At 32.3% G+C, this 17160-nt stretch overlaps 1 protein-coding gene across 1 annotated transcript; it reads right to left on the bottom strand.

Moving 5' to 3' along the window:
* Window positions 1-3277: 3277 nt before the first annotated feature.
* LOC145558496 (expansin-B3-like) lies at window positions 3278-15758 on the bottom strand. The gene is made up of 4 exons (XM_081619761.1): window positions 15368-15758; window positions 13576-13882; window positions 7399-7528; window positions 3278-3950 (listed from the first exon to the last, which is right to left on the bottom strand). Exons 1-4 carry the CDS (start codon window positions 15528-15530, stop codon window positions 3753-3755), a joined length of 798 nt encoding a protein of 265 aa, XP_081475887.1. The 5' UTR covers window positions 15531-15758; the 3' UTR covers window positions 3278-3752.
* Between the last annotated feature and the right edge of the window lie 1402 nt (window positions 15759-17160).

The following is a 17160-nucleotide window of genomic DNA, read 5'->3' as shown; positions in this document are numbered from 1 at the left end:
AATTTATTAATTCTAAATTAATTTTTAGAACTAATTTAGTGAGCAAAAATGAAAAATTAAACAAGTCCAACTTTAATTAAAATTTCACAAAAAGTGCACACAACCAAAATTATTTCCAAGAACCATTCATTATTAAAATTGGTTTAACTTGGTGCAATAAAATAATAAGGGCAATCACTCACTATTAATTTAATTAATTTAAATTAATCATGACATTTTGACAAAATAAAAGGGAGATGGAAACATGAACACAAGTTCAATAAAAATTCCAACATAGTTCAAGTTCCATGTGGATATCTTTGATATGAGAATGAACATGTACGTATTTAAATTCAAATGCACATATGTTTAAATACCAGTAAAACATTCATTAATATGTTAATGGTCATAAACAAAACTAGGGTAAATTTCTCTCAAGCCTGAACCCTAGTAGATCTATGTAAAGTAAGAATGTAAATGATCATATACTAATATCATAATGAACATCTATCTAAATGAAAAATGAACATTTATCGAAAAGTAATTTTCAATATAAACTAATTGTGATGATTGATCATTTATTTTATAAAATCTAAATGTTCATTATCCTTAGTTATAATGACTTGTACATAAATGGAAAAAGAATCACATTAATATATTTGCACACGCTCATTATTTGCACATGAACAAATTTATATATGTTCATAAGGTTACGATAAAATGAACATTGTTATACATATAAATGTACAACTACAAACATGTATATTTATGAAAATAGAAATCAAGACTAGTGAAGTGCATATGAACATTTAGTAAGTTATAAATGATCATTATACATTAGTATTGGAAACATTTCATTTTCAGCAGGACCGCTCGACATTAGCGCTAATTTTGTATTTTATTTACTCTTGATTGAATAGGAATATTATCATCATCTCCGTTTATACACATATTTAAAAAATAAAAAATCAATTAAGAATTACATAACTCCATAATGTAAGTGATTCATCAAATAAACACTTTTAAATTAAGTAAATAACACTTACATTTCTCTAGAATTGTCTTCTTTACTCTCTTGAAGATCATACTTCGCTAAAAAAATATAAATAATTAAACACATTAATACTTCGTTCTACTTGTTTTTTTTTTTTTTTTTTTTTTTTTTTTACCAATGTTTAGTAAAATTACACTGTATTACTTACAACAATTCATTTTGGCCATTTGATGTATCTTCTTTTTTCCTGAAAATGAAAATCACAAAAAGATTAATAAAACTTAGAGTTTGTATTTTATTTTCAAAAAATGAACAAACGTACTTACGATTGTGCGTGACTTTTGTTGTTGTTTTGCATAATCTAGCACAGTTTCGTCCTTATATCTTGATTGTTATACTTAATTTTGAGATTTCTTCTAGAAATTTTGCAAATTATTGAAGTTCTGATGATAGTGAATATAGAGAAAGAAAATGAAAACTGCAAGTAATGATGTACATTTTTTTTTTTTTTTTTGTAGGGTATTTGCAGCAAATGTGGTTCGTGAGGAATGTAGGGGCTACAGGGTAATTTCGGGCGGAGGGGGGTGGGGGGTGTAGGCAGTTTTGGCTAAAGGGGGGTGTAGCCGTGTAGCCATTAATAGTTATCCCTTTGCCATATAGACCAAAACAGCCCATCAATACGTGTAGCCATTAATAATTATCCCTTTGCCATATAGACCAAAACAGCCCATCAATACTAGGGCCCATATTTGTATTGTGTAAGGTATAAATACTCCAAAACCACATAAACAAAGGTATCTACAAATCACTTCTCATTTACTACACTTGGAAGCATTAAATTCTCTCATTGAGCTTTCAATCTCACATACTAACTTAAACACTGGAGGTAGTACTGTCAAAACGGTTTGACAGTTCGGGTTCGGTTCGGTATTACATCGGGTAGGTTCGAAATCGGTTTAAGTGTCTCGCGGGTTGATTTTAGTTCGGTTTAAATAGTTATCGGTTCGATTCGGTTTCGGTTTATTCTTGAGCGATTTTAATTCGGTTCGGGTTGTAAACAGTCCGGGTAGTAAACGGTTCGGTGTAGACGGGTTGCGGTTTGTTAACGGTTTGGTGTAAACGGTTTTTATCCCGGTTCAAACAGTTTTGGGTTGGAAATGATTTCAGGTTAGAAATAGTTCGGTTCTTTTTCGATTCAGTTTATAACTAGTTTGGTTTTTTTTTGGTTTAGTTCATAACTTGTTCGGTTCTTTTTCGGTTCAATTTATAACTGGTTCAGTTCTTCTACGGTTTAACGTTATTTGGATCGGTTCCATTTCAAGTATACTAAATTACGGTTCGGGTCAGAAGATATTTTATACTATGATAATAATTTGGCAAGAAGATATTCTATACTATGATAAATTTTCAATTAATATTAATTTGGCAGGAAGAATTTTTTTACTAAGATAAATTTTCAAATTCTTAATGGTTCTTTGTATTGTAAAAAGTAAGATTATTTTGCTTAATCCATATAATTACATTAAAAAAAAAAGTTGGGAAAAATAATAATGCTCGATCGGTAGTAAACATGTGTGCTTAATTAAATTTCATTTAAAACACCTTTTAACTTCATTTTAATATTCTCTTTATAGTAAGCCGATTCATTTATAAGTGGTCCTGTTCATAAACGATTCGGTTTGTAAGCGGTCCGGTTTATATAGTTCAGTGCAAACGGGTCGCGGGTAGTTAAGGGTTCGGTGTAAACGTTTTTTTATCCCGGTTCAAACAGTTTCGGGTTGAAAGCGGTTTCGGGTTAGAAACAGTTCGATTCTTTTTCGGCTCGGTTTTATTTCAGTTCGGTTTAAAACTGGTTCGGTTCAGTAACGGGTTCGGTTCTTATACGGTGTGACGTTATTCGGATCGGTTCGGTTTACGGTTCGGGTTGGTTTTTGGTTTCAAAAAAACAGTTTTTAATCGGTTCGGTTCTCATTTGGGTCGATTTGTTTCGGACAGTTAACGATTTCGATTTGAAATTTGACATCACTAACTGAAGTGGTTTCCTAAGACACACCCCTAGGCCAGTTGTTCTCTTCTGTGTAGGTATTCTTCGGGTCATCTTACACGGTCCAAACCGATCTTCAATCCACTGATCAAAGTCAAAGTCTTAAACACATTGTTTCACCCAAACAGTAGACAAACACATTATTTGACCCACTAAAATTGTAAGCATCCATTGGATGCACAATATATCTTAGTTTGTTTCTAAATTGTGTGCTATAAAGAAAATTAGTGGGTCACCATACAAAAGCACAAACGAAGAAGAAGTCAATGGCAGCTAGAATGATGAAATTAAATAGTCTTACATATTATATTTTTCATCCATAATCACAACTAACATTTGAACTTGAAGCTACTCATTCATGATTAAAAAAACACAAACACAGCATGAATAAATAACTCACAAACTTACAACTATATAGTATCATACAAAGAAGACTCACATGCTGTCGCTCTCTCTCCTCCTTTAGGAGAGGGCTCCCTTCAAATCCTTCCAGATCACCCTACTAGAAAGAAGCATCAATTACAAAGACTTTGAGAGGGATAATCAAAGAAAAATGAAAGAGCATCAGATGCTACTTTTCATCTTTCTTTCAAAAAAAAAAAAAAAAAAAAAAGATGGACAATAATGAAACACGATATTAAGTTGCATGTGCACCATCCCATACGAATGTTACACAATCCTTCAAAAGGGGCAAAGTCTTGTATGAGACACTTTCATGAGAATGGAACACGATAGTTAGGGAAGGAAGTTAAGGCGTGAAGTATAAGTAGCTGTCGGTGACCAATTCTGTGGAATGACGTCCCTAGTTGAGAGGGTTCTTCCCGTTGAAAGTGTTGTCAATTTAACCGAAAATGGGCCCTTCAAAGGTCCCCCAATTATGCACCAATTTGCTCCCCACAAATGCGTCATTTCAATCCACTTACTTGATGTTGCCTACCAATTTCAATCAAAGACACTCACATGTTAGCTTTAAGCTCCAACTCTTATAATTACAAGTACTAGTAGAAAATGATTATAACCAATAACATTGTTCAAAAATAACATCAAAATAATGTTTTGGACAATGGATATGTTAACGTTGTTCGAAAAAAGACTTAAGTTTGAGTTTAACTAGAGAGTAGTGATAAACCAAATGTGTTGGTAGTTTGGTACAAAAGAAGAAAAAGAAAAAGGCTCATTTGTACACATATAACACATTCTAACATAACATAATGCACAAGCAATCCTATTCCTCCGTTTCATTTTACTAAGCTCGTTTGACAAAGAAGCTCACACTTTTTGTCAAACATAGATTAGGATATTAGAGTGGTATGGAGCCATATAGGTGGTAAAATGCTCAATAGTAAGTCTTGTATAATGGCCTTAATCATACCACATTTCTTTAATTATGTGAATTAGTTTTCAAGAAAATTAAATCATCATTAAACTATTTATTATTAAAAAAAAATACGAGTCATATTTTAAATGACCGGAGTAAAAATATCCTCATCGTGTGTACATAATTTTTCGAAAAAGTTAAGTCATAGTATGTCACTAATGTGAATATGACCATATGTGCTGTTTTTGAAATAAAATACATTTAACATGACATTGAGACATCCCCAAATTCGAACCTCAAGAAAGAATGATTTTACTACAATTGGATTCACAATTATAATCATGTACAATATGGCCAATGAATAATCTACCTGACTCATTTTAAATCATCCTTTTGTTTACATAGATATTATTAATTTATGGAAAATTACGTCAAGTTCCAAAGTAAAGGTAGGATGCTAAAATTAGTATAAATTTTTGTCTCATTATTATTATGCCTTTTTTCTAGTGGAGAAGACATTTGATGGTGCATCATGAAAACCTTATTTGCAGCTAGTTCTTTTGTCTAACTATATTTCATTACAATGCACTTTCTAGTAGACTACTAGAGATAACGAAATAGGGTAAATCTTTAATTGGGTGTATTAAAACTCTGGAAAAAATAACTTAGATACGTTGTTTTGCTCATGAGAACGGCTTCTTAATCAATAAACTTTTAAGTAACGTCTCTAATCCAAACCCTTCTATTTAGGGGGAATCTAAACAGTTAATTAATGGATTAAGAAGCCATCATTTAATTTTTTACATTAGAAGTTAAATACTTTCGTCAGACATAGTTGGCAATTTTCTGCTTCTCTGAAACTGATCATTTGATTAGTTATGGGAAGCTTAGTTTAATAATCAAGTCGCGAACTTGACTTGGTTATAATAATAATGATGCACATGAGCTAGGTCATTATACTAATAAATTAGCTACCTATGTTATGTTAATATATTGTATCAAAGGCTACATTCGATCAAGAAATCATTAGTAATTAAACAATTAGATACACCTTCAAAACACACCTGTATTCTACATGGGAGTTTTTACACAATTTTCAAACACAATGAGAAAAAAGATAAAAGGGTAAAGTTTTAAAGAGATGTTTTGACATTTACATTAATCGTATGTCTATAGAATGTTATTGCTATGTAAAATTCCATTTATTTCATAGTACAATAATTTATTTTTATTCTTTTGAGTTTGCCCAATTCGGTTCACGGAAGCTTAGCTCCGACTACACACAAATCTGACCCGAATTGCACACCTGATTTATGGTTTAGTTACTTCATAGTAATATGTTTAAATAATTAGATATATAATGGCTAAATATTACTTTAAGTTGTAGTAAACATAAAAGTAAAACTGAAACGATTATTTATGAGCGGAAGTAGGGATGTCAGTGGGGCGGGGATGGTTTTGGAGTTAAACCCGCCGGGGCAGGAATGGGGATGAATATTGGATCCACCGCGGGGATGGGGATGGGGATGGGGATGAGATGAAAATGTTAGGTAGAGATAGGGATGGCAAGGCCAACATCTGCCCCGCCCCACCCCACCCCGCTCCATTGACATCCCTAAGCGGAAGGAGTATACCGGCAATACATGATTTTTCCATTTCAGAATGAATAAGAGAGGCTATTATTTGATTTAAACGGAAGGTGATGCTTTGATGTAAAAAGTCACACAGAAAAGTAGGGTCCTTTTGCTTGTTCTCCCACTGAAAATCTTTAGCAAAGAGGGTCAAGCAAATTATAGCTAAACAAACATGATACACAGTAATACACGCTATATTGCGCACACTGCGCATTTACACTTTTTCACGACCAAAACTGACAAATTTAATTCTTCTTCTGAACAACTACACTTTTTTTTTTCTAATCTTCTTTAGTTATAATAATTGATTAATTGTAGCTTGAGAACGTTGATTTGGTGGAATTACAAACTTTGTTCCGTGATATTTGGGATTATATATATGTTTTAATTTTGTATTACACAAAAGCTACCTTTTTTTATATTTTTCATGAAATATATTCTACTAGAAATGAAAAGATATTGCCTTCACAGATTTCCATTGCTTTTGTTCAGTGCTTTTAGACACCAAAGATTAAAAGATGCAACTTTTGTTATGATGGATGAACTAGTGAACCACTAACAAATTATCTTTTAAAATGGATCTTTTGAACTCAAAAATAGAAACTTTATTCTACTTTATAGTTTCTCTCATTACATACTTCTTTATTTTAACTTTAACACTGTTTTATCCAGTCAACACACACTCACACCCAAAAAAATTAAAAATAAAATAAAAAACTAAACATAAATCCTGTTTGTATGTTAAGTATCTTTTTATCATGTCTATAAAATGATCAGGTTAGTCGTAGCAAGAAATTTACAAACAAGTTAATCTCTCACTACAACCATTAACGGAACTCTTATTATCCATATATTGTCTTCAAAACACAATCATAATAAGAGATATACGCTTATACTAGTATTGAATAAAAACTAAAAACGAGGCATTATTAATGTTATTAGGTTATTTTGACTTTTACCACCTGCAAAAAAAACAAAAAATTTGCTTTTACCACCTTCATAAAAAAGCTTTATTTACCACCACATAAAAATAAAAGTTGGCTTTTACCACCAATCACTGCCAACTAACGGATTCCGTCCATAAATCCGTTAGTGGGACCTACCATGTTCACGTGTCGCCATATTATTAGTTTTTTTTTAAAATTTTTTTACCCAATAATATGGTGACACATGGATATAGTAGATCTTGTTAACGGATTTATGGACGGAATCCGTTAGTTGGCGGTGATTGATATTACAAGTCAATTTTCTTTTTCTTTTTTTTTTTTTTTTGTGATGTATTAAAATAAACCATTTTTTTATAGAGGTGATAAAAGCAAATAAGTGGTTTTTTAGAGGCGGTAAAAATCAAGATTTCCTTATTATTACTATTAATTATTATTAATATTATTATAGGAAAAATGTATGAAGTGACGCATGAACACATTACCTCTCTTATGTGCATTGAACCTACATCACCATCTCCATCTTCGAATTCCACCAAAAGAGAAAGCCAATAATTAGTCGAGCCTTCGTTTACATGGAAGGCTACCTTCTTTCCAGGATATTTACAAGGTGTCCTATAATTTTTATAGAAACTTAAGTTAGAAATATATTTAAGCACGAAATTATTAGCCATAAGGCTCATAACGTTATTAAACAAGATAATCTAATATATATATTTAAAGGGGAGTTTTTTTCCCGAGTTTTTAGAGAGTCACGTAGGATTTAATTTTCTTAGAGCGCTATGTAGGATTATAAATTTTAGTTGTAGCCAATCAAATAAGAGATTATTATTTTCTTTCAGAATTAAATAATTCAAATGCCACGTAAGCAAAATTGGCGAATGAAATTTTTAAGTTTAAACTAATTAAATATAAAATATTATCTTTTGATATTAGGAATTTAATCTAAATGTGTAACAAATTTTAGCACAAAAATTTTAAAAAAAATGTTTTAAAAAATTCAAACAAATTAGTAATTATTTATTTTGCTCTATAAAAAAGGAAGGTTATTCAATGACTACAATAAAATTGTGGTCATTATAATGACATTAAATCTCAACCCTTTATTTTAAGAACGTCTTATCCATTCATTATGACTTAAAAAAAAAAAAAAAAAAAAAAAAAAAAAAAAAAAACTACTTCATTTTAAAAAATTAGTTTTTAAAATCTAAACTAGTAAGAGATTTCTTTTCCCCAAAAAATTAAACATTTTATAGTATAAAAACCATGCATTTTCCTTTTTATGCTTCAAGATCAAAATTTAAACGTAGTACCATCCATGGAAAACTTCATTCCATTCTATGTCTATTAAAAAAATACTACTCCGTAGTATAATTTTTTTTTCCTACTTTTTATTTATACAGTACATAAATACTCTTGTTACCTTGTTGGTCACATTAAATTACCATTGTCTATGTATTTTTTAATTTGATTAATGTTCAGAATATGATTTCCTGAAAACGGGTTTATTGGCTGTTCACAATTTGCAGAGAATTAGCAATTGAAGTTTCGGTACAAGATAGAGTAGTTTACTTTTGGAAAAAAACAGTTAAAAGTTTTTTTTTTTTTTTTTTTATTGTTGTTGTTTTTTTGGTCAACTTAATCAAAGGTACTAATTTATATAATTACAATCAAGGGTATAAATTTCATTATAATGGCCATAATTTTATTGTAGTAATTGTCTGTGAGCCAAACCCCATTGATATCCTATATCAACAAGTTTTGTTGATATAATGGCATTTCTGCAATTATGATACCTACTTTTTGTAATTTATTAATTGTTTAATACTATTGGTGAGCTGGACCCCGTTTTATGAGTCAAATGTGTCACGGTGAAGTTAACGCCGTCAAGTGTTTATTGTGGCCAATCCTTTGCTTGAAAGAAAAGAAGAGAGAGAAACAAATATACAGAGATAGAGGGGGTACTTTCATGGCGATTTTCCGATAGATCTGGTTTGATTTTCTGGTCGCCCGTTTGCAAAGTTCAACCTCGGTATCCGAATCCATCCTTTAACTAATTATTGTGTGGTCTGGGTTCGTGAAATCGACATATCGGAGCTGAATTGAAGTTGTTCGTAATTGAAGATGGTGAAATGGGCTGAACAAAGTGAAACTACTGAGTGATTAAAGGATTGAAGGTTGCGAAATTGCTGAGTTATTGATGGTGGGTGAGCTGGAGCAATTTCAGAGATGGTGAATTGCAGAGAGCAATAGTTGACAGCTCTCCAACATCGTCTGTCCTCGAAACGGGGTATTGTTCAACGGGATGTGTGGGCAGTCCTTGTGTCGACGATTTTGCCCCTTATTTAATGACTGAAAAGACACTGATGCCCTTATATCAATAAGTTATGTTGATATAGGATATCAACTTGTATTTCCTCATTGCCTGTACATTTGTAAATTACTTGTGTTATGGACAAAGAAAAAAGCATTAGTTAACGGCCTTGTTTGGTAGTAAGCTTATTGGGGGTATATTAGCTTATTTGACTAACTTTAGCTGATTGACTAGTCAAACAAGCTAATTCAAGTGTTTGATAGTAAGCTTATTGAAAGGGCTTATTCCACTAAATAAACTCCTTTTGAAAAAGCTCATTTTAGGAGCTTTTTCAATTAGCTTATTCATTAATTATTGTGAAATGACACTTATAACCTCATTTAATTTAAAATCCTATCTAAACTACCTACCCCACAATTAGCTTATTGGTCATTTCACATACTCAATCACCTTTAAGCTATCAACTATTTACCAAACACTTTTATATAATCAGTTAATACAATAAGATAGTCAAATCAGTTAATAAAATCAGCTAGTCAAAATCAGCTAACTCTATCAACTTCAGCTTTTAGCTTTCTCCCAAACAGGGCCAACATCTTAATATGACTTAGGGTATGTTCTCATTGAATGAACTCAGCTGAACTGAACTGAGCTGAAATGAACTGAAATAAATATTTTATAAGAGAAGGAAATTAGGAACTGAACTTAACTGAGCGAGCTGAAATGAAAATAAATGTACGAGAACAAGCCCATAGTAGGTTACTATATTTAAAAATTAGCATTATTAAGTAACAATTGGGTGATTATAATATAGTGAGGCAAAGACTTTGGTCGTCACAGACTCACATATAGTTTTTCACCTTTTTGACGGAGAACAAAAAATTTCATTAGTTTTACTATTTTACCCCTTAATGATATGGATCAATAAAAAAGAATTATACATATAATAAGAAGTATAATAACAATGATAATTTATACGAAGTTGAAGTTCTCCCTTAGTGTTTTAATAAGTGTTACAGTTTGACCGTTATATAGTTTTAGACAATTTAATTGACTTAAATAAAATAAGAGGTAATTGGAGTGGTTGAATTATTAATTAATTAATTGTAAGAGAAATATAGTGGGGTTAATAGTTTATTAAAAAGTAATGAATGTGTGAAGAAAGTTATACGACTATTTCACCAAATGCCAGTACTTAAAAAATTCACCATATGTGATCAAGGTTTTCAAAATTCACCAAATGACATTGAACTTTTACAAAATTCACCAATTGTCATTAATGACTTATGGTCGTTAACTCCGATTGTCATTAGGATTAAATCTTGACATGTGTCATGCATTTAAATTATTTATTTTAATTAAAAAAAATAATTTTTTTCCTTTATTTTCGTGGCAAAAATTACTCGGGTATAGTTTTGGGGGTCATTTTGAACTTTATGGGTACAAATTAAGCTCGAAATTGACAAAAAAAATAACGTAAATGCTCCGTTTTGTGTGTTGAAAAATATTTCGATTAGCGTGTCGTTATTTTTTAATCATCAAAATTGATCGGGTAAGGTTGTGGGGTCATTTTGATCCTTTATGGTAACAAATTAAGCTCGAAATTGACTAAATAAACATATGTACCCCGTTTTTTATGTTGATATCGTATATTTTTTTCGGAAAAAAAATGCAAAACGGGATATTTACGTTTTTTTTTGGCCAATTTTAAGTTTAATTTTACTCATAAAGGGTCAAAATGACCTCTAAAACTTTGTCCGAACAATATTCGTCGCGAAAATCGAAAAAAGTATTATTTATTCATTAAAATAAATAATTATTGTGTATTAATTTTAAAAATTAATGGCATTTGGTTAAATAATTTTCCAAAATAATGACATTTGGTGAAATAAGAATTGCATTAACGGAAAACTAACGTCCATATGTTATTAGTGGCACGAAGTTTTATTGTATTGTTTGTCAGTGGCATTTGGTGAATTTTGAAAACTTTTATTTAGTGAATTTTGTAAGTTCTTAGTGACATTTGGTGAAATAGCCGAAAGTTATAATAAAAAAGTAGTAGTGGGTTTGGGTGGGTATCATGAGATAAAGAAATCTAATATTAAAATGTAGTTTTTTGTCAAAAAAAAAATATAACACCTATTAAAACACGATCGAATTTGATAAGTATAACACTTATTAAAATATGGAGTCAGTATAAAACAAGCTTTCCATAACAAATTTTCAGTCAGTTAGCAACAAAACTACCAATTGAGCAGAGAGCAGTCAACAGCGAGTACATTAAACACAGTACATCTCCATGAAGTCAAAATAGTCAAAACAATAGACGTCAGAAATGCTTCCAGTCAAAAAGGCTAAAACAAATGAGAACAAAATTACATAACCCATCTCCCAAATCTGCCCTTATTACAAGTATAAATTAAACCAACATTAGACAAGTAAAAATAAAGTGTACAATTTTAATGTTTTAAGGTAAGATGAAAGATCTTTCAAAAAAAAAAAATTAAGATGACAGTTGCTAGTAAATCGGCACTTTTCACAAAATTAAATAAAATTTTGCATTAACAAACTTATTTAAATAAATGTGTCAACTAGAGCGTAATATATAACCGAGAAAATATTTATACACAAAGAGCATTGAGTCCTAAAATCACTTTCATTTAAAGTTTTTAGACCATCATCACTCATGGTATAAAAAATTTATATCATCCCTCTTTCTCTACCACTTTTTCACTCCTTCACGTAATCTATACCACAATATAATATACTTTCTCCAAAATTATCCTAAGTATAAAAAAAGTTTACCACCACACTTTCTCTCTCCTATTTGTATTAATAATACACTTAATTTGATTATGATTATATTTTATTTTATTATTGAAAATAACTAATTAATGTTTGTAAAGTTAATTAAATAAAATAAGCAATTTCTGTAGTAAAAAATGAATTCTAAAAAACATATAAGGAAAAATACACTTTAATAATCCCAACTATGGGCGATTTATCTACAATAATCCAAACTATCGTTTATTCTACAATAATCCCAACTATTAGGTCAGTTTTCCTCCAGCAGTCCCAAAAACCGGTTACCTGCTGAAAAGGTAAACTTTTTTTTTTGTTTTTTAAATGCCACATGTCAACACATGATTGGCTTAATAATTTTTTTTTTTAAAAAAAAAACAAAAACAGCCCAACCATCCCTCCTCCCTTCAGCCACCACAGCCACCCCTTCATTCCCAAATCCGACTACCGGGACACCGTCCCCTTCCTCAGCCCCGTCCATCCTCGCCGCAAGCCCGCAACTACCAACCCAGATGTGCACCAACACCACCGTTGGATTCTCTCTCCTCCGCCGCAACCACCAACCCAGATCACCCTTGCTAAATTCGTCGGTTTCGGTGGTGAGAGAAGGGAGGAAGGGGTGCTGCTGGTGCGATTTGGGTGGTTTGGCCGGTTTCGGGGGTGCGGCTGGGGGTCGTGGGTGCGGATGGGGGTTTCGGTGGTGCGGCTGGGGGTCGTGGGTGTTGTTGGGGGTCATGGGTGCGGCTGAGGGTTACAGTGGTGCGACAGGGGGTTTCGGTGGTGCGGCTGGGGGTCGTGGGTGCGGCTAAGGGTTTCGGGGGTGTGACTAGGGGTTTCAGGGGTGCGGCTGGTGCGATTTGGGTGGTTTGGCCGGTTTCGTGGGAGCGGCTGGGGGTTTTGGGGGTGTGGCTGGGGGTTTCGGGGGTGCGGCTGGAGGTCGTGGGAGTCGTTTCCGGCTTGGGTGGCTGGAGAAGGTGGTGTTTTAGTGTTGGGCGGCAGGAGGTGGTGGTTAATAATAGGTTGTTGACTTTTGTTGACCGGTTTGGGACTGATGGAGGAAAACTGACCTAATAGTTGGGGTTATTGTAGAATAAACAATAGTTGGGATTATTGTAGGTAAATCGCCCATAGTTGGGATTATTAAAGTGTATTTTTCCAATATATAAAACTATATCAATATGGACGTCTGTGTATAGGTATTGAAAAATTATGATAATTTTTTCATAATTTTTTACTTTATAATTTTTTCTCAAAATGCAATTGAAAAAAATAAATAAAAGATACATGATAACCAGGCCACATGTTGTGACCTGATTGGTTTATGTTTTACGGGGATCAAAGCAATTGTTTACCATGTGATGGTATATACCATCAAATGATATAGTTTTATACTACCAATGTAGTAAAAAATTACATATTTTTGATGAGTTTTTACACCGTGTTATAAAATTATACCACGAGTGTTGATGATCTTAAACCGCTTTCATATAACACTAGTACACTACACAACTCAACAAGACAACAAATAAAAAGAGAAGAAAGTTACCTTCGGTAAATGACATTAATGACCCCACGATTTCTAATCTGACCACCTTCACCAGCAACGGCTAAGCGACCGAAGGCGGCACCACTAAGGTCAAAATGGGTATTTCCACCGGAGCAATAACCACCAGGGCACTCATCAGTAATGACAACAGTAACGGCTCTCCTAGAACAAATTTCACTGTCCAAACACTTGACCTTATAACAGGCCCCACAACCTTCTCCTTTCTTGAATAGGATCGGGCTAACCGCACCGACACGTGCCTTAAATGGTCTTACATCCACTAATGATCCGTACCCGCATGCCCCACCTGCATCAATTTTTCCGTCTTCATTATTCACTAATTATCTCATGTATTATCTTAATTAAGCAGATTTTACTTGCCAAGGAAAATTTTAATTAGTTTAAGATCAAGAAAAACTAATAATCACTTCGATAATGTAATATGAGCTACTGATAACACTTCGTCTAGTATATTAACTTCTATTTTTTTGGTGGATAATATTAAGCCATATTAAGGAGTATAACAATTTAACAATAGTCTCAATAGATTCTCATTCTAGAAAGAGCTAAGCAGATAATTTACTCTTTTACGGAGCACTGGTAGCTAACTACTCATCATAATTTTAGTTCCTCCTAGTCTGTACCTCATTTAAAAAGAAAATTAGTGTAAATAATTTATTAATTTTACTAACAGTAAGAGAAAATACTTAAGTAATGGTAGCAATTAAAAAATTTCCACTAAAAATTGCAGTTATAATTCGATAATTATCACCTATAACTTTTCTTTATATGTATCCAAAAGTTAAACATGTTTGAAATCACTACAAAAAAAAAAAAAAAAAAAAAAAAAAAGATTAATTTCACTCCATTTTTATTTAGGTGTTCCAATTTGTTTCTTGTACGATGGAAAATTTACCCCACTACTTTGATCAATGAATATGTAAACATGAAACTACCTATAATTATTTGTTTATTTGTTAGAATTGATTATCAGATGTTAACCTTTTATAAATCACATTTATTAATAATTTAAAATATCATTAATATGGTTCCTTTGACATCATTGTCGATTTCTTATTTTTTGTTTTTTGTTTTTCAAAATCATACAATATATGTCATATTGAATAAAAAAATTAGTCAAATTTATTAAACTCAAGATAATTTTGAAAATTGACAATTAAAAAGTGAACATACTTTTTTCTTATTATTGATTTTTTATTTTCTTAAAAATTGAAAACTGAAAACAAAAAACAACGGACAAACAAGCCCTATTATAGTAATATTGCACTATTGCATTAACAAGTATGTAAGTCACGCTTAGAAAAAGGTCACTGGAAACAAGGCAGGGCAATTTTATTTTTACTAAAAATACTCGTAACTACTTCTACAATACAGTAATAATTCGAGCAATGTAGGAGCAATTTTTTTTTTTGAATAGCTTGTAGGACCAATTAATTAGGAGTTTTTTTTTTTTTTTTTTTTTTTTGGTGGAATTAATTAGGAGTTTATGACATAAAGTCATGTACACTTATTTATTAGCCTAGGAAACTAAGCTAGACCCTTAGAATATAAAGTAAATGCAATAGATAAGACTACAAGAACTTTCACATTACTAACTAAAATAACAACGCAATGCTCAATTAGTAAAAATTATGTAAGCTAACGCACTATTGCACTAATCAATTAACAATAAAAAGTTGACAATACTTGTGTCAAAATTACTAGAGTAAAGCGGCGGAAATAAGGCAAGAAGAGTTAAAATTTTATTTGAGAAGCAAGTAAGCGCACTCACCATCACTGCCGTCACCATTAGGTTCACCGTACCAAGTAGCAGTAGCGGGTTTCCAATGTGCGACGGTTTTCTTGCCTAATGCCGTCGCAACAACCTTCTCAAACCCAAAAATAAAAAAAACCCCTACTAAACAGAGGCTCAAATGCTTCTTAAACGACCACATTGTGGGTAAAAATCTGAATCCTCGGGTTTGCAGAGGTAAAAGAGGCGAGAACAAAGCAATGGGGGAGGAAAAGTATGGTGGAGCGATTTAAATAAACATTTACAGACACTTCTATTTTTTGGGGGGCAACAAAAAAGAAATGCTCTTCTTTTGTTTACCCTAGAAAAAGAGAAAGAAAGTGAATAGTGAGTAGTAGTTTTAGTTCGTTCTGATTTTCAGACCCAAAGTGGTGGCCTGGTTTTATAATGCCCAAAAGGCGAGGGATTTTACACACGGTGCGCATTCATTACTTGAAAATGTTGTGGGGACAAAAAACAAAACAAAAAAAAAAAAAAATTCATGGCATATTTACATAACTACCATCACTTCGTTTCTGTGGTGGGTCCCGTTAACGGTATTGGCGTTAATTACGCTTGATTCGTATCTTTATTGTTAGTTTTCAATTGGAAGGTAGGTACGAGTAAAATTTTTATCATTAAGATATACTTTCTCCGTTTTAAAATACTTGCTTCATTTGTCCATGCACAGAATTTTAGAAAAAATTGGAGAAAATAATAAAATATAAAGGTAGTGGGGTAGGTGAAAGTAGAGCTATGAATTCGGGTAAATGGGTCGGGTAAAAGTGGGTCGGGTCAACTCGAGTCGGGTCAATTTGGGTTAATGTCGTAACCTATGCGGGTCGGGTTTGGGTTGAGTCATGCTTGAGTCGGTTCACGTCTAGTCATATATATTATCGGGTTTGAGTCTCGGGTTTAGGTTCGGATAATAACAGGTCAGGTTATGTAGATACCCATTTCTGTCTTCCCAAAACCAAATCCGGTGATGAGTACCTTTCGCGTCGAATCATAATCGAATGAAGTGAAAATGTGGAAAGTCTAGTGTTGCGGATAGTTTTAATTTCTTTTCTCTTCTCTCTGTTTTTGAAAAATCTATTTTAAGAAAACAGTCAGTTTGGTTTAGTCCATGGCAAGGGTTCAATAATGATGTAGTTGGATGGGGCTTGAAAAGAGCTTTCCAACGATATATTATAAGCCCAATTCCGATGAATAATGAGGAAGTTATGGCCAAATTACTAAACTGGGCCCGGTTTGATACTTATATGCGGACCAATGATCTAGAGGATGGCCTAATATGGATTTATCATTCCTAATGCAATTAGAATTGATTTTATTCTTCTAGATTCTTCTAGAAGGTTCTTTTCATTCCTAATTCAATTAGCATTGATAAATTGACTTTGGTTGACTTTTTAGAGTTTTAATCAGAATAAAAGAGTGTTTTTAAGGAAAATACGATTTTGCCCTTCTGTACGGCTAAATTTATCTGAATTAAGAAAAACGCGTGAAAATAATAATTAGCGCCTGACGACAGACATTAGCGCCTGGCGCTAACGTTCAGCGTCTGGCGCTAATCTGTTTTATCCTCGTCGAAACTCTGATTTGTTTTTTTATCCGTTTGGCTGATTTTCTCTATAAATAACCTCCTAAAACCTCCGTTTTTCATCACGAATTATCATCAATTCTCTCTAATTCTCTTATATTCTCTAGTTTTCTTGTTTTTAAGAATTCTTCTTTTCTCTCTAATTTTCTATACAAAATTCCGCATTCATCACAAGACCAAGAAACACCTAGCA

Source organism: Chenopodium album, chromosome 9 (assembly GCF_948465745.1).
Source record: "Chenopodium album chromosome 9, dcCheAlbu1.1, whole genome shotgun sequence".
Classification (NCBI taxonomy): Eukaryota; Viridiplantae; Streptophyta; class Magnoliopsida; order Caryophyllales; family Amaranthaceae; genus Chenopodium; species Chenopodium album.
Note: the sequence above shows the minus strand (reverse complement) of the source record. Positions and strands in the feature narration are given on the sequence as shown.

Coding starts and splice junctions, on each gene's coding strand:
- LOC145558496 (XM_081619761.1), bottom strand. CDS start 15,530: ATGTGGTCGTTTAAGAAGCATTTGAGCCTCTGTTTAGTAGGGGTTTTT. Junction 13,883..15,367: donor TAATGGTGACGGCAGTGATG/GTGAGTGCGCTT, acceptor AAATTGATGCAG/GTGGGGCATGCGGGTACGGA. Junction 3,951..7,398: donor GTTCAATGCACATAAGAGAG/GTAATGTGTTCA, acceptor TGAAATTGGTAG/GCAACATCAAGTAAGTGGAT.